At 44.3% G+C, this 22995-nt stretch overlaps 1 protein-coding gene across 1 annotated transcript; it reads right to left on the reverse strand.

Moving 5' to 3' along the window:
- Window positions 1-4024: 4024 nt before the first annotated feature.
- Window positions 4025-20875, reverse strand: FAM71F1 (family with sequence similarity 71 member F1). Its single transcript, XM_032276052.1, has 7 exons — window positions 20393-20875; window positions 18720-18904; window positions 16981-17233; window positions 12074-12195; window positions 8837-8880; window positions 5969-6136; window positions 4025-4664 (listed from the first exon to the last, which is right to left on the reverse strand). Exons 1-7 carry the CDS (start codon window positions 20636-20638, stop codon window positions 4651-4653), a joined length of 1032 nt encoding a protein of 343 aa, XP_032131943.1. The 5' UTR covers window positions 20639-20875; the 3' UTR covers window positions 4025-4650.
- Window positions 20876-22995: the final 2120 nt, after the last annotated feature.

Below are 22995 nucleotides of genomic sequence, written 5' to 3' on the forward strand. Positions count from 1 at the left end.
CAAGAACGGTTTAGCACCATCCCCCGTTGGGACTGTATAGTGAGTGAGTTCTCACAAGATGTGTTCATTTAAAGTGTGTGGCACCTCCCCCACCTTCCTCCTGGTCTAGCCATGTAAGACGTATCTGCTTCACCTGTGCCTTCCCCCATCATTGTGAGTTCCCTGAGGCCTCCCAAGAAGCAGAAGCTTCTTTGCTTCCTGTACAGCTGCAGAACCACGAGCCAGTTGAATCTCTTTTCTTTACAAACTACCCAGTCTCAGGTATTTCTTTATAACAATACAGGAATGGACTAATACAGACCATCTCTGTCTGCTTACATAAGGAGAAAAATAAGGCAGGAAAGGAGAGCAGTGAGGGTTGGGACTCTCAGGAGTGGTGTTGCCATCTCAGAAGAGGTGGCCAGGGAAGCTCATGAGAGAATGACACATTAGCAAACATCTGAAGGCGGTGAACATTCCAGGAAAAGGAACACCAAGGCAAGGTCCTGAGTTGGGAGTATGTTCGCAGTGTTTGAGGAGCAACTGGAAGCCAATGTGTCTGGAGTACTGCAGCAAGGAGAGTAGAGGACATGAGGTCAGAGAGGGAGCAGCAGGGATGGGGGAGGGGGAGAGAGACACCAGGTAGGGCCTTTAGGCTATTGCAAGAACTTTTGCTTTTGCTATGATGAGTGAGAGGATATGGAAGACTGATATTTGCTAAATTGTTTCTTCTTCTTTCTGTGAACCCAGCTAGACTACATTTCCCAGCCTCTCTTGCAGTGTGGCCATATGACTGAGCTCTGACCAAAGGAAGGAGGGTGGAGATGTTGTACACTACTTCCAGTACTGGCCATACAGACCTGCCACGTGCAGTTCTCCAAGCTCATTCTCTTTCTGTGGCTAGAAGTTGTGTGTTGCAGACGGCTGAGCCCAGGTTCCTGTGAAACTACCACTCAGTTTTTGAAGCAGCAACACCATTTTTGGACTCTTTGTGACTGAGAGGTAGAACTTCTATTAGCTATTTTATGCCATTACATATTAGGATTTATCTCTTTCAGAGATAGCATTGCCTTAACTAATACAGAAGGGAAGCTGTTGGAAGGTTTTGAGCAGAGAAGTAACATGATCTAAGATTTTAAAAGGATCACATTAGACTGAAAGGGAGTAAAGTTAAGGAACAGAGTGCATTTAGGAGGTGGTTTGCAGCAATCTAGGTGAGTGATGATAATGGTTTGGTCCAGGTTGGTAGCAGTGGAAGTAGTAAAAATATAAAATTCTGAGTATGATAACCACTTTTGAAAGTGGTTTGAAAGGATTTCCTAATGGGTTGGAAATAGAGTGGAGAGAAAAAGAGTCAAGGATGACTCCAAGGTTTTGAGCAAGTAGAAAAATTAAGCTTCCACTTATTTGGATAGAGAAAACTTTAGAGAGAACAAAGTTTTGAGGGATATTTGGTTTTTTTTGTTGTTTGTTGTTTTTTTTCTTTTGAGATGGAGTCTTGCTTTGTCGCCCAGGCTGGAGTGCAGTGGCATGATCTCCGCTCATTGCAAGCTCCGCCTCCTGAGTTCAAGTGATTCTTGTGCCTCAGCCCCCAGAGTAGCTGGGATTACAGGCATGCATCACCACATCTGGCTAATTTAACAGATAATACTGAGAGATTTGTTTTGGGCATGTTGAGATACATATTAGACATTCAAGTACAGATCTCAACTAGGCAGTTGGATATGTATCTCTAGAGTTCATAGCGGTCTGGACTAAATATATAAATTTAGGAGTATATTGGTGGAATGAAATCCATGTGTTTTGATTACAAGAGACGCAAGGACTGAATCCTGGGAATTTTTGATGTTCAGATATGATTGGGGGGTGTTGATGAAAACGAATCAGCAAAGGAACTGAGAAAAATGCTAATGAGAGAGGAGGAAAGGCAGGAGAGTGTCCTGGAGAAAAGGTTCAGGGAGAAAGCATGCTGCTGACAGTGAGGTGGGGCCTGGTTGGCCATGGGCTTTAGCAATGTGGGAATCTTTGACAGGTTTGTCAAGGTAGTGGATGCGAAACCCTGATTGAAGGGCTTCAAGAGGCCATGGAGATTTCAAAAAGCTGGATCCTTTTCACAGAGTTTGCTGTAAAGGGGTGGAGAAAACTGGAGCAAGAAGGCAGAGGGGCCAAGAGAGGTTTTGTTTTATTTTGTTCTGTTTTTAATGGAAGAAATAAGTATGTTTAGGAGGCATACCAGTATATTTGTTGCTGATGGGAAGGATCTAGAAGTACAGATCAAACTGATGACATAAGAAAAAGAAAGAGTTGCTGGTGCGACGTCCTTGGGGGGATGGGAGGGGATCTAGTACAAAAGGGGAAGAGCTGGACTTTGCTTGGAGAGGCAGTTCTCCATAGTAACAAGGAGAGAAGCCAGAGTCAGTGGGTCTGGATCTAGGTAATTGGTAGATATGAAAGCCTGAAATTCTCTTTCAACTGTGACTATGTTCTCAGTGAAATAGGAAGCCTGGTCATTAGGGGCATTGGCAGTTAGAGGAGAGGGAAGGTGTGAAATAGCCATTCAGCAGAGTGAACAGATTTGGGGGAATGTAGGATGATTTCCAGGCAACATCAAGGACCTTCTTGAGTCTAGGATGATGACTTTGCAGTGAAACTGGTTAGTATGTCATGTGATCTTCTCCAGTGGGGTTCAGGGCAAGGTCAGCAGCATCACACAGGCATGGAGTTGGTAGAGAGCTGGATTTAGCCAAGGGAAGAAAGTGAGAGAGACACAAAGATGTTGAGAGTGCATGCCAGGAAGTGATAATAACAATGAGTGATCACAGGTAACCTCAGTTACAGGGGAAGGAAATGAGAACATGAAGAGAGTGAGAGACAGTGAAAACCTGGTAGAAGCAATAACTTGTAGGATTGGTGGGTCAACGGATTATTGGACTCGGGAAAAAAATAGGAGCTGGATATAGCTAGGGAGTGGGAATAATGGAGTTATGTACAGTTATTAATGACAGATACCAGGGTAAAATCAAGGGAGACAGTGGATGAGGAGGGTGGAAAAATTAATATTGGAAGGCAGGAGTTCAGGAAACAGAGATCAAAGTATGGGAAGGATCATCTATGTGGATGTTGAAATCAGTAAGAATTAGGACGTGACTATATAACTCAGCCTTGGAGTAATGGTGATCCAGGAGCTTATTTTTTAGCCCTCCAACCATTTCAGTCTGAAAACTACTTTAGTGAGGAAAAAGACCCTACTAGGATATCTTAAATCAAATCAAAACCTCCCAAAATATCCTGCCCACTTGGAGGATGGGCAGGTTTCCTGAAATATTCATAGTCTCTTTCTCATTAAATATGAAATTTTTCTTTTCTTAAGACAGGATCTCACTCTGTCACCCAGGCTGAAGCACAGTGGCACACTCATGGCTCACTGCAGCCTCGACTTTTTGGGCTCAAGCAATCCTCCTACCTCTGCCTCTCCCTTGTAGCTGGGACTACGGGCACATGCCACCACTCCCATCTTTTTTTTTTTTTTTTTTCCTATTTTTGGCAGCAATGGGATTTCGCCACATTGCCCAGGCTGGTCTCCAATTTTTGCACTCAAGCGATTTACCTGCCTCGGTCTCCCAAAGTGCTGGGATGACAGGCGAGAGCTACTGCACCTGACAATATGGCACATTTTAAACAGAGGCCAGTCCGTAGACCATCTGACAAACACTCCTTAGTGACTCTCTTCATCTATAATTGATAAACCTCTGATCAACCTATACTTTAAGCCTTTATTTCCTATCTCTGGAATCTCTAATTTAAAAAGCACTAACAATGTATGTCGGCATTTCAAGGAGTGTTATACAAAAAAGAAGTTAAGCCAGTGTTTGCAGCACTGAGATAATAGCGAACTTAGGGAATTTGAACACAAAAGAGAAATTCGCCCTACCTTACCCACCTTGTCTTACTGCCTCCCACAGGAACATTTCTGCAGCTGAAACCCAAACCTCTATTTGGAACACCAAGGCTGGGCTAGCAAGTCCAAGTTAGGGAACAGACCAACAAAGAATACAGCTTTAATCAGAAGAGAGGAACTAGCAAGAAAAACAGACAGAAAGGGAAACTGAAGGAGTCTGGCAGTTCACACTTGTCCAGAGTGGTCTGAGCAGGGAAGAGAACGTATTTCGTTTTTTTGGTTTATGGCTTTACTTTCAAGTTTTAAATTAGATAAATAGAAGCTTGGTGAGCATCTCTCAGGGGTGTGCCTCTTCTCTTGTCCTCTTTATCTTGTCTGCCAAGTCTCTTCTGTTTCCTGTTACCACTTGTCTCGTGTCTCTCATCCGCTTTGACTTCCTTCTTTCTCACCACTCCTTTTTGCTCCCTTCCACTTCTTCTCTGCTCCTACTTTCCTCTCACTCCTTTCCTCCATCGCTCGGTCCTGGCCATTCTGAGCGCACATCTTGCTAGGCCAGCTCTGGCAGCGGCATGGAGGCAGGGAGTGGCGAGGTGCAGGGGTGAGGACGTGGTTACGCACAGCTGGAAAGGCTCTGCTGTCACCGTGAGATGATTCTATTTTTGCTTAGTTGCAGTTTTCTCTTCCCCTCCATCCCGATAATCCCTCAGAAGCTGAATGCTGCAGAGTAGTGTTGATGAGGGTTGCACAGATTCTCCCCAGTGCGGAAGGGTGGCTCAAATAGAATTTCCTGTGAGCATAGGAGAGAAAAGTGTTTGATAGGATATGAATTACCTAAAAAGCTCTTTTGCGGGCACATAGATACTATGCTAATTAAAAAAACTGTCAACTATTCATAACAGGCATCTTATAAGAATTGGTGGTGGCCAGGCCCAGTTGCTCACTCCTGTAATCTTTGGGAGGCCAGGGTGGGCAGATCACTTGAGGTCAGGAGTTCAAGATAAGACTGGCCAACATGGGGAAACCCTGTCTCTACTAAAAATACAAAAATTAGCTGGGCGTGGTGGCAGGTGTCTGTAATCCCAGCTACTCAGGAGGCTGAGGCAGGAGGATCACCTGAACCTGGGAGGCGGAGGTTGCAGTGAGCGGAGGTCATGCCACTGCACTCCAGCCTGGGTGACAGAGCAAGACTCTATCTCAAAAAAAAAAAAAAAAAAAAAAAGAAGCCAGTGGTTTATTAACAATATTTTACTTTAGAAAACAGAAATCAGTTGTGCTCACCATTTAGAACAGGGGCTGTGAGCTGGCAGCCTCCAGGCTGAATGTGGTCTGCAGATATGTTTTGTTTGCCCACTAAGTGTTAGCCAATACTGTGCTTTAATATTTTGTGGGAAGGTGGTATGTATGCCACATATGTCCAGATTTTTGGCTTCTCTTAAAAAATCAGAATATTTGGCTTGGATTCCAGCATGGCAACAATTAATGGAAGTCTTAATTGAAGCTTTCACCTTCTCATTGCCACTGTCCCCACCACTCCCTGTTGTCTTCTCAGTTTTGACACTCCCTTTTTAGGAAATCGATCTCTGGCCAGGCAGAGGCACATAGGAAGTACTTCACAAATGTTCATTAGATGAATGTGTGGATGGACGAATGGGCATTGAGCATGAAGAGAAGGACTGGGTGGGACCTTAGGAGTTCTGACCCCACCCCTGCTCCCTTAGCCTCCTTCCTTTTCACTCTCTGCACCCAACCAAAGTAGTAAGAAAGCTCTTCAAGAGCTCCAGGAAAGGAAAAGAGAGGAAGGAGCACATGGGGACTCGGCATAGGAGACCCCTTACACCTCCCACAAAGCAAAACAAAGCAGCTGTAGTGTCAACAGCATCTGGGGAACTCTGGGGACCCTGGAGGTGCCACACATCAGGGTTTTGCTCAACCCAGTTGGAAAAAGAGGGCTGAGGTCTCTGTGGCCAACGTCACTCGACCCCACCCCACAGCTTTCTGGAATCACCCTCAGGACTCCAGGACCTGACCCAGCCCTGAGGCTAAACACCAGGGCTGCCCCACAATGGCAGGGGATTACTCCCATTGCTGTACCTATGGGTGGGGCCAGCTGTGGCCCGGAGGAGGCTGCCAGAGTGCTGAGGAGTGAGAGGGGCTGCAGCCCGGAGGGGTTCTCTCTTTCCCACTCTCCGGAAGTGAATGAAGCCCTCCAGCGTAGGTCACGGGTGCAAGGGATGCTGTCTTCACCAGAAGAACCTTTCTCTAAGTCAAGTAAAGAAATGCGTTTGCTTGTACGCTGGTTCCCAGAGCACACACAGGTTACAACTGACATCTGGGGGCTGCTTATAATGTGCCAGGCACCATTCCAAACAACTACATGCATTCATGGTCCTTTAATCCTCACCACAACTCTGTGAGGTCAGAGAGGGTGAGTAATTTACCAACGGGCACACAAGGAGAGGCAGAGTCAGAATTCCAAGCCTGGCAGCCCAGCTCCAGAGTCCACGTTCTTGCCCCTATGTCATGTGAACAAGACAGCACCAGTAAAAGGAGAGACCCAATATGATTCAGAAGGGTTAACTAAGTGAATTTCCCCAGGAGACTCATCTAGCTGATGTTGCAATGGCCTTGAACCCAGAAGGCCTTAAGCCAGAGCCTTTTCTTGGTCCACCTGGTCCCAGCTTTTCAAAGGATGGCCCATAGCCCAGCACCTTTGGCATCACCTGGGAGCATGTTAGAATAGCAGTCTGAAGCCCGCTAGACCCAAGAAATTAGAATCCGCCTTTTAACAAGATCTATGGGGGACTGTTTGCCCATTAAAGTTTGGGAAGCACTGTGGTAATGGGCCACACCACCTGCTGGAGGGGAGTGGAAAGATTCGGCCACACAGGTTCTGTTGGGTCTCTGGTTTTTCCAACTCTAAGTCTCTCTTTTTCATCCAAAAGTTCCAAGAGGCTGGGGTTTAACAGTCCTTTTAAACTGGGAGGGTATGCTACCTCACCCAATGAGAAAAGAGGGCCTGGAGGCCACCTGGGATGATTAATTTCAACTTAATTTCAGCCTAGGAACATCGTGGGCATGGTAGCTCCTATGATGCCAGATACCCTGTGATCCTAAAATTTTAGCTGTTTTCTCAAGTCCCAGAAATGTTTGAAATATCTCTCACATCTGTTTTCCTCAACCCTAATGCCATGGGGTGTGTTTTGAGTGTGTATGTTTATATGTATGTGTGTCTGAATTACAGAGAAACGAATCACCATCATGTCATTAGTTGCACAACATGAGAAAACATTCCTAGGCTTGGACAAAATGTGAAGCAGCCACAGCTGTGCTTACCATTTAGAACAGGGGCTGTGAGCTGGCAGCCTCCAGGCTGAATGTGGTCTGCAGATATGTTTTGTTTGCCCACTAAGTGTTAGCCAATACTGTGCTTTAATATTTTGTGGGAAGGTGGTATGCCACATATGTCCAGATTTTTGGCTTCTCTCAAAAAATCAGAACATTTGGCCTGGATTCCAGCATGGCAACAATTAATGGAAGTCTTAATTGAAGCTTTCACCTTCTCATTGCCACTGTCCTCACCACTCCCTGTTGTCTTCTCAGTTTTGACACCAAGTGTCAGCTGCCAGCAGTTGTCTAACTTATAACAGAATTTAGAGAAAAGTTAACATGTTCTTCCATCCATGTCACCCAGCCCTTTACCCATTTATATCACCTGCAGACCTATGCATTTGTAATCCCTGATTTAGACGAAAGTTAGCAGAGTTCCCCTGGGACCTATAGCCTTCTCTAAATTTACAGATATCTTATGATATTCTGCCTGCCTACTGAGCCAACATGAAGAATTTATTTGTGGCATGGTGTATGGGTATTTATTGCTTCCCATTGTGTTCTCAGCCCTCTACTTTATGCTGTGGATAATTGAGAAGCATAAAAACAATTTAGTATTCATTGAAGAAATGTGCCTCGAACTTATACAACAACCAGGGAATAATGAAAGAGAGGTTATGAGCAAGGAAGGATTAGCCTGAGCAGGAAGGTGTTGTGTGAAGGGTAGGATTTAGAGGGAAGCATCACGGGGAGGGAGTGGATGGAGATGAAGGAGGCATGGGATGGATATGGTTTGCTGGAGCAAAAGATTTGGGCTAGAGAAGATGATTAGGCTGAGGGCTCCTATTAGAGGCAGAGTGAGTGATCAGGTGAGATGGGGGAAGTTTGTGCAGGGCCATGCATGCCACACCGAGTGGATTTGGGGTTAACTAGAACCTGGAAATAGAGAACTGGGTGCTTTTCCCAGAATGCATTATGCTCTCTCATGCAGACTCTGTCTCTTCTTCCTGGAATGCCCTGCCTTATCTGTTCCAGCCAGCTCACCCGCACTCATAGTCTATGACTCAATTCAGAAACCATGCCTCCCAGGCCAGCTTCCTGGCAGGAACAAGGGACCACCTTCTTTATGCTCCTTTGGTCCCCTAGGCATAAGCTTTGAATGTTTCCTGGAAGGAGACATTTTGTAATTTGGGGATTTCCCCATCTGATGCCACCAAATTCTAAACTTCTTGAGAGAACATGGTGTCTTTCTACATGATGACCCTAAAGCCCATCACAGTAACTGGCACTTACACAGTACTCAGTGCATGTTTTTGAATGAATAAATGGATAAAAGAACTTGTGGAAGAGCGCTGCAGGCATGAGATGAGTAGGGCTGGGCTAGGGTAGGGTCTGTGGGTGTAGAAGTGAAGTAAAGAATAGAAGATACATTGCAAAGAAAGAAATTGACTAAGACTTGGTGCCAACTTAACTGTGGTGGCCAGAGAGCCTAAAGGAATCAAACTAAGGCATGGAAGGACAATGGCAATACTGACAGCACCAGGACAACTGGAATGGGAGCTGGGGAGGATCATGTTCTTATATCCAGAGTGGAAAGCTCTTTGAGGCATGGTACCCTGTGCCCTCCCTTACCTGAGCTGTTCCTGTTGCTCTCCACCTTTTTGCTGCTCCTGAAACTCGAGCCATTTCAGGATCAAGGAAATGAAAGTTGAAAGTAAAGGAAAAGAACATTAAATTTGTATTTCAGATCTTGTTCCAAAGTTCCTGATGCAAAGCTTTAGGGACAGATATAAATATGAAAAAAGCCAGCTGTGGCTATATTGGATGGGTGTGACGCATATTAAAGTTCCAGAAAAAAAAAAAAAAAACAGGGAAGGGGAGGTGGAATGGGGTGGGAGGTGAGGAGCAGAGCCCATGCTGCTGATTTTGCTGAGGAGGAGGGGTGACTCCATCTGTTCAGTTCTGCATCTCAGCCATTTATTATATTTGCTGTTAAGTTGCAGCTTGTTGCCAAATGTGCAGAAATTGATAATAATTGCAACCAGACTAGAACCAGCCCGAATCAGAGAAAAATCATCACTCAGGGGCTTCATTTTGGGAAACTGAAGAGAAGGAACTAAATGTCTGTACAAAGCAATTATCGAGATAGCAGTGAAGCAAAAACGAATCCCTTCCTCCCTCATTTCTTACATCCCTCTCATCTGCCCAGACTAGGTTGCCATAGCTCCCTAGCTGCTTTTTCCATGTCTCTCCTTCCCTTAAAATTAACTGTCAGGCAACAGCTAGCATGACCTTTTCAAAATGTAAATTGGATCACGTCACTTCCCTGTTTAAAATGCTGCTAAAGCTCCCATGGCACTGGAAGTCTAGATTTCTTCGCATGGCTTCCCAAGCCCTGCCTGGCTCACTCTCTGCTCTCTTCTGCTTATTCTCTTCCACCACTACCTGCTCTTCCTTTCTACCAAGTTTCTTCTTTTGTGGAAGTCTCAGCCTTGCACCTGTCCATTCCCTTAACCTGCCTGGCCCTTCTTCACCCTTTCTTTAGCAGTCTATTGCCTATTTTCTCCTTCAGATCTTAGCCTCCTCTCAACTTCTGGAAATATTAAAAGCTGTCTGTGCCAGAGAGTGCCAGTAGGTCCCCAGTGACCCTTTTTCCTTTCTCCCTGGGGAGCAAAGTGACTAATTTTGTGTTGGTACATGACTATGCAAAACAGGGAATGCATTTCCCAGCCTCCCTTGCAGCTGAGCAAGGCCATGTGACTGAGTGTGGCCAATGAGATATACACAGAAGCTATTATTTAAACAGTAATTTAAAAATCAGTGATTTGGCCAGGCACAGTGCCTCATGCCTATAATCCCAGCACTTTGGGAGGCTGAGGCGAGTGAATCACATGAGGCCAGGAGTTCGAGACCAGCCTGGCCAACATGGTGAAACCCCATCTCTAATAAAAACACACAAATTAGCCAGGCATGGTGGTGGGCACCTGCAATCCCAGCTACAGTGGAGGCTGAGGCATGAGAATTGCTTGAACCTGAGAGGTGGAGGGTACAGAGAGCTAAGATTGTGCCATTGCACTTCAGCCTGGATGACAGAGTGGGATTCTGTCTCAAAAAACAAAGAAAGAAAGAATCAGTGATTTAATATTTTGAGACAGCCAAAAAGTAGCTTCAAAATAGCTTGCTCTATTAGAGTCCAGGGCTCAGCAATATAACAACTCATCAAGAAGTTCTTTAATTACTGATCTCTGTATGACATATGGAAGGACAATCTCCAGGGTATATTCTTTACACTGGGCAACAGATAAGTCTTTTTCTTGTGTTAATAGTTTTCTACTTCCAGTCAAGTTAGAATTCATAATACAGGTTAATACTTATTGAGAGCTTACTTATAATTTGCCTCTAAATCTGCTGAGGAGCATTCTAAGTGCTTGATGCATATGAGCTCATTTGATCCTGACGACATCTGAATGAGGTTAGCACTATTTTCATTTCCACTTTACAAATCTGAAAACTGAGCCCTCAAGTTTCAGTATGCTCAAGGGTGCAGTCACAGCAGTGACTCGGGCCCAGCTCTATGCGAGCTCTCCACCGCTCTAAGCACTTGCCTCCTCCGAGCCCTACCGGTTTTCAGTTTATTACCAGTGATCAGAAAGAAAGGGGATTTGTTCTGCCTCTGAGATGCTGGTCCAACTGGTTACTGTTATGACAAAATTCTCCCCTCTGACACCTCACTTTTCTCTCCTGGTGACATTTATTGATTTATTTCTGTTCTGCCTTTTTTTATTAAACTGTAAATAACAAACACTAGGACCTTGGATCCCACTTTATCTGGGACTGGATACTCTGTGGTACCCTCTGGTCTAAGAACTCTCAACTCCTGTCTCTCTCTCTCTTTTTATTTTTTTTGAGACAGAGTCTTGCTCTGTCACCTAGGCTGGAGTGCAGTGGCGTGATCTCTGCTCACTGTAACCTCTGCCTCCTGGGTTCAAGCGATTCTCCTGCCTCAGCCTCCTGAGTAGCTGGGATTACAGATGTGCACCACCACACCCAGCTAATTTTTCTATTTTTAGTAGATACAGGGTTTCACTATGTTGGTCAGGCTGGTATCGAACTCTTGACCTCGTGATCTGCCCGCCTCAGCCTCCCAAAGTGCTGGGAATACAGGCATAAGCAACTGCGCCCAGCCCAACTCCTGTGTTTCTTACACCAACCAGTTTTATACCAAGACTTAATGCTAAGTCATCTGTGCATACAGTGATATTTCCTTAGTCATAAAGAAGATAGATCTGTACCATGGAGCTTTCCAGGACAGACTCTATTTTAAGGAAACGACCACAGATGCTCCAAAAAGTCCAAGCAGAGACCAAGTGAGTAGGTAAGTAAATTCAGTAAGTCAACAATGTTTTAAACAATGTTTCGGTTATTTCTCTGTAGGACTAGAAACTGGATTAGAAATTAGGTTTTACGTGACTGGGCATGGTGGCTCATGCCTGTAATTCCAGCACTTTGGGAGGCCAAGGCAGGTGGATCGCTTGAGGCCAGGAATTTGAGACCAGCCTGGCCAGCATGGTGAAACACTGTTTCGTCTAAAAATACAAAAATCAGTTGGGTGTGGTGGCATATGCCTGTAGTCTCAGCTACTGGGATCTGTAATCCCAGCCACTTGGGAGTCTGAGGCAGAATTGCTTGAACCCTGGGTGACAGGGCAAGAGTCTGTCTCAAAAACCAAAGACCGTATAGTGAGTGGCAGTATTTCAGGGTCTCTCCCTGTTCTCATTAACCAAGATATTTGGTTTCTGGATCTCACAGCTCAGACCATCTGGGTTGCAGAAAGGAATGTCAGAGGCTGGCCTGTTTTAAGTCATGTACCTGAAATGTTTCTGCTGGTGTAAGTCGGCAAAAATCTGAGAGAAGGCTTCACTCTCCCCCTTGGCCATTAGTTGAATGAGACTCTCACTGGGTTGGGAGGCTTGGAGTTTCTTCTGTCTTAACTATACAGAGAAAAAAAGCAGAACGAGGTGGTTAAGGCCTTAGGGTCTTCACATTTTCCTAATATCATTGTCCAGACTCTAAAGTGTTAGAACTCAGAATTTTCCAAGGTGCAGCCATACTAGCTGCTCACAAAGGCAATTCTGAGGCCATATTTGTTAGTTTACACTCTTTGAATTGGTAAAAATGTCCTCTTCTGCCTTAAGGGGAATATCTTCATTACATACTTTTAACATAACCTAGCAGATACTTATTCTTATTAATATACCTTAATATCATGTATTAATAGCTTATTAATATAAGCTTTAATAAAGTTTATGCTGCTTGGTTTTATACTTAAATGTAGGGGAATAATATATTTGTTATAGAAATTTAATTAGTATTTTAAAACTTAATTTCTCTAAGAAATATTCTGTAGTGAGCTGCTTTTTACAACTGGACAAAATTAATTTCTTTCCTGCTGCCTATGATACTCAAAAGTGCTCCAGTTGTGCGTGCTGTCCATAGCCACTCATTCATTCCATATTTATTGAATGCCAACTAGCTACCAGATACCAGGGATATAGCAGTAAAGAAGACAGACAAAAAACTCCTGCCTTCATGGAGTTTCTGTTGTAGCTCAAGTCAGACTTATACTCATCATGTTTTGGGGTAAAAAAGCTCAGGTATCTTCGCTGGTAAATTCTATCAAATATTTAAAGAAGTAATAGCAATGCTTCATGAACTCTTTCAGAAAATAGAGAAGAAAATACTTTCCAACTCCTTCAATGAGGCTAATATTAACTTGATACCGAAGCTAGGGTATCACAAGATACCACAAGAAAATTGCAGACCACTATCTCTCATGAGTATAGATGCAAAATTCCTTAACATAATGTGAGCAAACTGAATCTAGAAACATATAAAAAAGAAGTATATACACCATGACCAGGCCGATTTTATTGCAAGGACACAAAGTTGGTTTAACATCAAAAAAATCAATTAATGTAATATGTTATATTAACAGAATAAAGGACAAACTATATAATCATCTTAATAGATGCAGAGAAAGCATTTAACAAAATCTAATACCCAGTCATAATAAAAAAGAAAACTTTTTAATAAATTAGGAATAAAGGGAACTTCCTCAACCAGATAAAGGGCATCTATAAATATTCATAATAAGCATCATACTTAATAGCAAAAGACTGAATTTTTTTTTCCTAAGATCAGTAACAAGACAAAGATGTCTGCTTTTGCCTCTTTTATTAAACATGCACTGGAGGTTCTGGCTAGTGCAATAGAGCAATAAACAAATCTAGATTGGAAATGAAGATGTGAAACTGTACTTGTTGCAGACAACACGAGAGTGTGTGTGTGTGTGTGTGTGTGTGTGTGTGTGTGGTGTGTATGTAGAAAATCCCAAGGAATCTGCAAAACTGCTATAATGTATAATGAGGTTAATATTAAAAAACAAATTGTATTTCTAATACTATCAATGAATGACCCCAAAACGAAACTAAGAAAACACAAACACGGGCCGGGTGCTGTGGCTCACGCCTGTAATTCCAGCACTTTGGGAGGCTGAGGCGGGTGGATCACGAGGTCAAGAGATCGAGACCATCCTGGTCAACAAGGTGAAACCCCGCCTCTACTAAAAATACAAAAAATTAGCTGGGATTACATGGTGCCTGTAATCCCAGCTACTCGGGAGGCTGAGGCAGGAGAATTGCCTGAACCCAGGAGGCGGAGGTTGCGGTGAGCCGAGATCGCGCCATTGCACTCCAGCCTGGGTAACAAGAGCGAAACTCCGTCTCAAAAAAAAAAAAAAAGAAAACACAAACAAAATTTAGTTCACAGCAGCATCAACAATACTTAGGAAACCATTTTTAAAAAGAAGTGCAGAACCTGTTTACTAAAAACTACAAAACAGGCCAAGCGTGTGGCTCACACCTATAATCCTAGCACTTGGGAGGCTGAGGCGGGAGAACTGCTTGAACCCAGTTCTCCCATAAGACCAACCTAGCAAGACCTCATCTCTATTAAAAACAAAACAAAAGCTACAAAACATTGCTAAGAGAAACTAAAGTATTGAAATAAATGAAAAGACATTCTATATTCATATATTGGAAGACTCAATATTGTCAGATGGCACTTCTCCCCAAAGTGATGTATAAATTCAACATGTGCTTATCAAAATTCTAAAAGGTTTTTTTAACGGAAATTAACGAACTGATTCTAAAATTTATACGAAAATGCAACAGATCTAGAATAGCCAACACAGTTTGAAAAAGAACAAAATTGGAAGACTTATACCACCCATTTTCACACTTAATATAAAGCTACATTAACCAAGACATTGTTGTATTCACACAAGAATAGGCAAACTCCAAATCAACAGAATGGAACTGAGAATTCAGAAGTAAATTCTTATGTTTATGGTAAACTGATTTTTGACAAAGGTGCTAAGACAATTCAATGTGGGAAGGAATAGTCTTTTCAACAAATGGTGCTGGGCTAATTGCATATCCACATACACGAAAAAAGTACTTAGACCATTACCTCATTCTACACATAAATATTAACTCAAAATGGATCATAGACCTAAATGTAAGAGCTGAATCTATGAAACTCCTAGAATAAAACAGGATAAAATCTTTGTGACTTTGGAATAAACAAAGAGTTTTAGATATGCATTAAGAGCCTGATACATAAAAGAAAAAGCTTCATGCCTGTAATCCTGGCACTTTGGGAGGCTGAGGATGACAGATCACTCCTGAGGTCAGGAATTTGAGACCAGCCTGGCCAACATAGTGAAACCCTGTCTACTAAAAACTACAAAAATTAGCTGAGTGTGGTGGCACATGCCTGTAGTCCCAGCTACAGCTACTTGGGAGGCTGAGGTGGGAGAATCACTTGAACCTAGGAGGTGGAGGTTGCAATGAGCCGAGATTATACCATTGCACTCCAGCCTGGGGAACAGAGCGAGACTCTGTCTCAAAAAAAAATACCCAAAGTTAGAAGAAGAAGGAAAAAGTTGATAATTTCACTTAATAAAAATTAAAAACTTTTGCTCCTCAAAAACATCATTAAGAATGAAAGGCAATTCATAGACTGAGAGAAAATATTTGTAAATTATATATCTGATGGAGAACTTGTACCCAGAATATACAAAGCATTCGTACAATGCAATAAGAAGAAAAACCCAGTTGAAAAATGGTCAAGGCCGGGTGCAGTGGCTCAGGCCTGTAATCCCAGCACTTCGGGAGGCCGAGGAGGGTGCATCACCTGAGGTCAGGAGTTCGAGATCAGCCTGGCCAAAATGGCAAAACCCTGTCTCTACTAAAAACTCAAAAATTGGTCCAGCGCAGTACTGCATACCTGTAATGCCAACTACTCAGGAGGCTGAGGCAGGAGAATTGCTTGAACCTGGGAGACAGAGGTTGCAGTGAGCCGAGATCGTGTCACTGCACTCCAGCCTGGGCGACAGAGTGACTCCGTCTCAAAAAAATAATAATAATAAAAAAGGAAAAATAGTCAAAAAATTTGAATAGACATATCACCAAAGAAGGTATATGAACAACGAATAAACCCATGAAGAGTTGCTCAGTATCATTAGTCATTAGGGAAAATAATAGTAAAATCATTACACATCTGCTAGAATGGTTATAATAAAATAGGCAGTACCAGTTTTGGTGAGGCTGCAGAGAAACTGAAACCCTCACGTGTTGCTAGTGAAAATGTAAAATGGTGCAGCCACTTTGGAAAACATTGCCGGTTTCTTTAAAAGTTAAACATAAATTTACCAAATAACCTAGTAATTTTATTCACTGAACTCTACACAAGATAAATGAAAACAAATGTCTAGAAAAATCTGTACACAAATGTTCATAGCAGCATTATTTATAATAGTCCCAAACTGGAAACAATCCAAATGTCCATTAACTGGTGAAACAAAATGTGGTCTATCCATACAATGGGATACTATTCAGCAATAAAAAGGAATAAACTGGCTGGGTGAGGTGGCTTGCGCCTGTAATCCCAGCACTTTAGGAGACCGAGGCGGGTGGATCACCTGAGGTCAGGAGTTCAAAACCAGACTGACCAACATGGCGAAACCCTGTCCCTACTAAAACTACAAAAACTAGCTGGATGTGGTGATGTGCACCTGTAATCCCAGCTACTCAGGAGGCTGAGGCACGTGAATCGCTTGAACCCGGGAGGTGGATATTGCAGTGAGCTGAGATCACACCATTGCACTCCAGCCTGGTGACAGAGTGAGATTCTGTCTCCCAAAAACAAAAAAAAAGCAAAACAAAACAAAAAAACTGCAAATACCCTGTCACTCTGCCCTGGAGTTGGCCCATGCTACAACATGGATGAACCTGAAAAATGTCATGCTAAGTGAAAGAAGCTAGACACAAAAAACTATATGTTGTAAGATTCCATTTATATGAAATGACTAAGATGAATGCGTAGAGCCTAAAGACATATAATGGTTGCCTAGAGCTGGGAGTAGGAACAGGGAATGACTGCAATGGGCGAGGGGGAGTTTTTTAGGGTGATGGAAATGTTCTGAAACTGGATTGTGGTGATGGTTACACAACTATATACATCTACTGAAAGTGTTGAAACTGTACACTTACAATGGTAGATTTTATCGTTCTAAATGATATTCAATAAAGCTGTTTAGAAAAGGCCTCAGGCTGAGATCACCTTCATAGGGCGCTCACGTACCAGCTGGGTTATGTGAGCTCTACCTCGCTGCTCTGGCCTTGGCTGGAGGCTGGCAATGGTTGCTCACTTACCTTGGAATCTCCTGAGGGGCTACAGCAGTTCTTGGGTACCAGGCAGTGAGTAACAAGAATCCTAGGGTCTTTGGTGGTGATGGACAGCCCCTTTTGCAGAATTTGAATCAGTCGGATCCAGAAGTGGAAAACAGTCTCAGGATGGTCAGGGTGGAGCTTTAGGTAATACATCTTCTCAGTGACTGTCCTCAATCGCAGGATACGTTGATGACGGTCACATACCTGGAGCTCCACAAACTTCAATGGGAGAATCCTGAAGCCACCAGGGAAGATACACATTAATAGCCCTGTTGCGTCTGATCTGACCCTGTCTTCACCAAAATGAAGAAGGTCTCCTTTAGGACTAAAGCTTCTGGAGGTAGGAAAGAGGGTGCTTTAGCACAGGGCTGCTCACATGCCAGGGAGATCAAATATGCCTCTGGAGCTTGTTTAAAATGCAGACGCCTGAAGACACCACTAAAGATTCCAATTCAGTAGGAGTCGGGTGTGACCCTGGAATTTGCATTGTAACTTCCACCCACCCTGCCATATTCTCGTGCGTCCTAGACTCTATGTGAGAGAGACAGCCTAGGAGGTAAAGTGGCTGGAGTCATAGATTTTGCAATTTCTTTCTTGAAAACACCAAAGGAGCTTGCCCCACTCTCTGGGTTATGCATTTATTGAATTTAATGCCACAGTTACTCTTCCCAAGGGAGTTCAAGTTCAAGGAGCTGGCTTTGGTCCTAATATGAGTCAGCTGGGACTGGGCTGTACTTGCTACACCAAGAACATCACGGAGAGATGTGTCACTGAGGTAGCATGGAGAAATGAAGGGTCTTCCTGGACTTCTGGGAATATCTAGAGATTCATGAGACATCCTACAGATTATTTAAAGAGGCCCAAAGATTAAAAAAAGGCTACTTCATCCCAGACAAGCATGATGTCACTCCATGCTACAGTTCTAAGTGAGACTTAGTCCCATTTATTTTACTAATAGAAAAACTGGCCGGGTGCAGTCGCTCACACCTGTAATCCCAGCACTTTGGGAGGCCGAGGTGGGTGGATCACCCGACGTCAGGTGTTCGAGACCAGCCTGGCCAACATGGTGAAACCCTGACTCTATTAAAAATACAAAAATTAGCTGCACGTGGTGGCGGGAGCCTGTAATCCCAGCTACTAGAGAGGCTGAGGCAGGAGAATTGCTTGAACCTGGGAGGCTGAGGTTGCATGAGCCGAGATCCCACCAATTGCACTCCAGCCTGGGCAACAGAGAGAGACTCAGTCTCAAAAAAAAAAAAAAAAAGAAAGAAAAGAAAGAAAGAAAGAAAGAAAAGAAAAAGAAAAACTAAGGAGCAGCAAATAACTTGTGATTTTAAAAATTGAATCCACTTACTTGCACACCAATAACTAGAAACAATCTCCCTCCCCCAACCAGCACTCCATCTGCTGGACCTCACTGCCTCCTTGCCCTTGGGCCAAATGCTGACAGATTTCCTATGAATTCAGTAGGGTCTGTGCAGCGAGAAAGAAAGTGGGCAGGTAGACTGGCCCTCATTCCTGTCCACATGATGCCTCCCTTTGTCCCACTTGACCTCTGTCCTTCTAGTGCACCACCTGTCTTAGGTTGCTCTTGTCTAAAACAATTTAATGTCACTGCTGATGACAGCTCTATCTTCTCTTTGAGTTTAGTAGTCAAGCAACCTCTGCTTTGCAGCCACCCCTCACCCTTCTTGTCCTCCATTCCCATCTGCATTGCTCACCTCTTCAGGAAGATGTTGGGGACTGTGGATGGTCTGTTCCATGTCTGGCTCTGCCCCTGGTGCCATTTGACATTGGCCATGAGTAGGATGTTGGGGAGGGGCAGGCAGGGCACCGAGGAGGTCACCCCCAGGGCTGTGGTGTTGGAGGCTATATGGATCTCTCTCCAATTCCTGCCCCCTTTGACCTGCAACACAGCCCCCAGGCACAACCTGAGCATTTGGCAAAAGCTGCAGTCTGTTTCAGCCCAGGGTTTCTCAACCTCCACACTATTAATGTTTTAGGTCGGATATTCTTCGCTGAGGGCTGGATACTGCCCTGCACACTAGAGAATGCTTAGTAGCATCCTTGACCGCTACCCACTAGTTCTAGTAGCACTGCCAGCCAACCTGTGACAATGAAAAATATCTCCAGACATTGTCAAATGTTCCCTGGCAGTAGGGATCAAAAATTGATTCTTGTTGAGAACCACTATATTGGTTAAACAACTACTAGTATTTAAACAGTATTTCAACGCCCTGCTGTTAACAATTGCCCACAAGAATTATAACCCAGGAGTTCCCTGGCATCTGTCATATTTCTGCCAGTCCTCCCTGGACTGTTTCCTGCCCTTCTTTGAAAAATGTATCGTCTTGGTCCTTCCCCGAGGGGCCCTGTTATCTCCTGCACCTTCACTGAGCTGGGAGGTCCTCTCTAACTCCAAAGTGCTGTTTATTCTCGCTTCCATCCAACCAGAGGAGAGCCCAGGCAAGGAGACAAACGCAAATCGAGTGCCTGTTAGACCAGGTACTTCGCTTGCTGTATTTGCATTTCATCTTCAGGTCAGTTCAACCCTTTTACATTAAAGGAGCCAGATTTAGGCTGCGCAGGTCCTTGCACGGTCACCTCCCAAGGAGAAGGCAGAGGACTGGAACCTGAGAGCAGTTCTCTCTGGGTCCCCAGATGCTGCTCTTTCTCCAACGCCCATTTTTGTTCTTAAGAAAGAGGATGAGTTTAGGCCCTTTGCAGGGACATGGATTAAGCTGCAAACCATCATTCTCAGCAAACTGACACAAGAACAGAAAACCAAACACTGCATGTTCTCACTCATAAGTGGGTGTTGAACAAGAACACATGGACACAGGGAGGGGAACATCACACACAGGGGCCTGGGGGGGTGGGGGGAACAGAGGAGGGGTAGCAGGGGTGGGAGGATTGGGGAGGGATAATGTTAGGAGAAATAGCTAAAGCAGACAATGGGGGGATGGATGCAGCAAACCACCGTGGCACGTGTATACCTATGTAACAAACCTGCACGATCTCCACATATACCCCAGAACTTAAAGTATAATAATAATAATAACAAAAGAAGCATATATTTTCACTGCCTCTTTTGTTTATCTGCTTCAGGTGACAGCCTGGGTGCTGAAGTAAACTGGGGGATTTGAATACCAAATTTCCCACTTAGAGCAGAGGACCCCTGACCTTTCTCCCCGGGTGACAGCTGTTGGTAGAAGCCCTGTCTGGGGCTCTGGAAACCCCAGGTCAATGGGGATGGCCTTGCATTCCAGGTCCACTAGCTTCTCCTTGCCTCAATATCACTCTGCCCCAGTTTCAGGGATGGGCTCTCTCAGTCATATCATGGGAACAGGCTTAGAAGAATCAAAAAGTGCTGTTCTGCACTACCCCAGAGTACCTGGACGAAGTTGCTTTCAAACACCACGGAGTCAGGAAACAGGTTGAATTCTGGAGAATGAAGCATCTGGCAGAGCAGTCCCTCCTCCACACCTAGGGCCACTCCAGGGTTCGGTTCCCCATCCACAGGCAAGAGGCCCCTGAATTCTTCCCAGGCATTCAGGGAAGGGAAGGTTGGATAGGATCGTGTGACTTTTACTGTCTTCTTTGATTTCCTCCAAGTCTTTCTATGTGGAACTGATGACATTTCTACTCATGCTCAGGGGCCTGCTGCACATTTGTCCTGGGATCTCTCTCTCCCCTCCTGGCCTTGGGCAGCTGGCCAAGCCCTGGACCGCCAGTCAGCTCACAATGATGAATGGATGACATCATGAAAAACCAGGACAGACCTCCAGGAAGGGGAAGTGCAAAGGAGCCTCCCTTTTCCTCCAGAGGGCTTGTGTGACTTATCCACACCCTGACATTCTCTAACCCTTTGCAGAACCCCAGGACATAGTTCTCCCACAACTTGCTGAGAAAGCAGTAAGCCAGGCAGAAAGCAAGGAAGGAGGGCTGTCAGGAAGCTCCTTCCACGGCTAAGAGGAAAATGCCCTTCCTGCCTTTCAACCCTTCCTTACTCTGAATGCAACCTGTCTCACACACTTTAAAAGCTGTGTGTCCATTGAAAGCCCCGTCTTCCTAAGCTTTGCATCATGTGGGATCTGTAGGTGATGGAAGCAGATGCAGGGGAGTTGGTGCCTGCTCTGTGTTCTGCCGAGGTAGGCTGATTTCTTCTGCAGGACTTATTTCCCTTCAGAGGTCAAACTGAAGAAGCAGGAGAAGTAATTCGTTTCCTGTCCAGAGGCTGGATTTGTCATGGCGCTGGCTGGGACGAGCAGCTCTGCTAGGTCCACAAGCCGTTTCCCCTCTTGAAAAGTGACAGCGTCCCTCACCCCTGAACCAAAGGAGGAACGAGCCCAAATCATGGGCTGCTAGGTCAGGGGAAAGAACCAAGCAGGCTGACATTATTCAAGCCCATTCCTGGGAGAAAGTGTTTCCTAATTTGGACCAAATTCTGAATTTATTACATAATGAATTAACCATCAAGGTCAAATGTGACAAATATAGAAAAGGAGTTTGACAACCATTAAACACAAAGGACAAGCATGGAGGCTGACTTTTGTATTTCATCATAAAGTCAGGGAGAGGCCTAAAGGGGCTAGAGGCTCTCCCCACCCACTTCCATCAGTCCTTCCCTCTGGGCGTTCAGATCACACCCCTGCTCAAGCACCTGTTACAGCTCCTGGGTCAGCGAAGCAACTTCCGACCTCACTTTTCTCATTATCTTTTGTTTACCGGGTAGGAAAAGTGTCCTCATGGTCACATTCTCTAAGGATCGGATCGGAGACCATGCCCTGTGGTTTGCATTTCCCTGGAAATAACCTGGAAAGGGAACACACAGCACAAAAGTGTAGTAATTAGTAAATTGATATGTTGCTGTTCACAGTTAAAGTTTAACTACAACAATAAAGCTCACTGGTTGAGATATACGGTTTGCATATACTTGGCCATTGAGACACCCAAGAGTCGGCTGGGGAGATTACTCCTCTTTTCCACGCAAGTCTGTTAAGCCCACTTCTGTAGTGTTCACCAACCCTCAGAGGAAGAAGGCTTGAGTGCCCAATCTAGAAAGCTGATTGTGAGCAAGTGAATTTTTCACTCTAAACAAGATGCTAAGCAGTTGTGTAAATGGTGCTTTAAGGTGCTCACACCTGTAATTCTGGTGCTTTGAGGAGCTGAGGCTCCCAGAAGGATCGCTTGAGGACAGGAGTTCAAGGCTACAATGAGCTGTGATCTCAGCACTATACTCCAGCCTGCACAGCAGAATGAGACCCTGTCTCTATTAAAAAAAAAAGAAAAAAAAAAAAGATGTGCAGTCCTTCCTACTCCCCCCACCAAACCTCAAAAACAAGCATATTGAATCTTTTTAGAAGCTATGTGAGAGATGCTTAGTTGTCTATTAGTTGTCTGTCCTAAGACCCATTCTATTCTTTTTATTTTTTAAGACAAGATCTCACTCTTGCCCAGGCTGGAGTGCAGTGGCATGATCTTGGCTCACTGCAACCTCCATCTCCTGGGTTTAAGTGATTCTCCTGCCTCAGCCTCCCAAGAAGCTGGAATTACAGGCATGAACCACCATGCCTGGCTAATTTTTATATTTTTAGTAGAGATGGGGTTTCACCATCTCTACTAATGGCTGGTCTCAAACTCCTGTCCTCAAGTGATCAGCCCCCCTTGGCCTCCCAAAATGCTGGGATTACAGGTGTAAGCCACCATGTCTGGCCAATTGTGTGTGTGTTTTTTTCTTTTTTTAGTAATAGAATACTTAATAATTAGTTGGGCACAGGTCTCCTATAAAAAAGATTACATTTCCTGGCCTCCCTTGCAGCTAGGTAAGGCCATGTGACTACCTTCTGGAAAAGGAGATGTAAAATTATTTACCAAGAATTTTAAGCAATGAAGAAAATACTGTTAATTTACAGGAAATTAGGACTGTAGGAATAACAAACTTGTAGCTTCTGGGGAAAGTTATATAAATGTAGGTCCCAGTAACTTGATGAAAAA

The sequence above is a fragment of the Sapajus apella genome, unplaced genomic scaffold, assembly GCF_009761245.1.
Source record: "Sapajus apella isolate SASKATOON/1434 unplaced genomic scaffold, GSC_monkey_1.0 scaffold7, whole genome shotgun sequence".
NCBI lineage: Eukaryota > Metazoa > Chordata > Mammalia > Primates > Cebidae > Sapajus > Sapajus apella.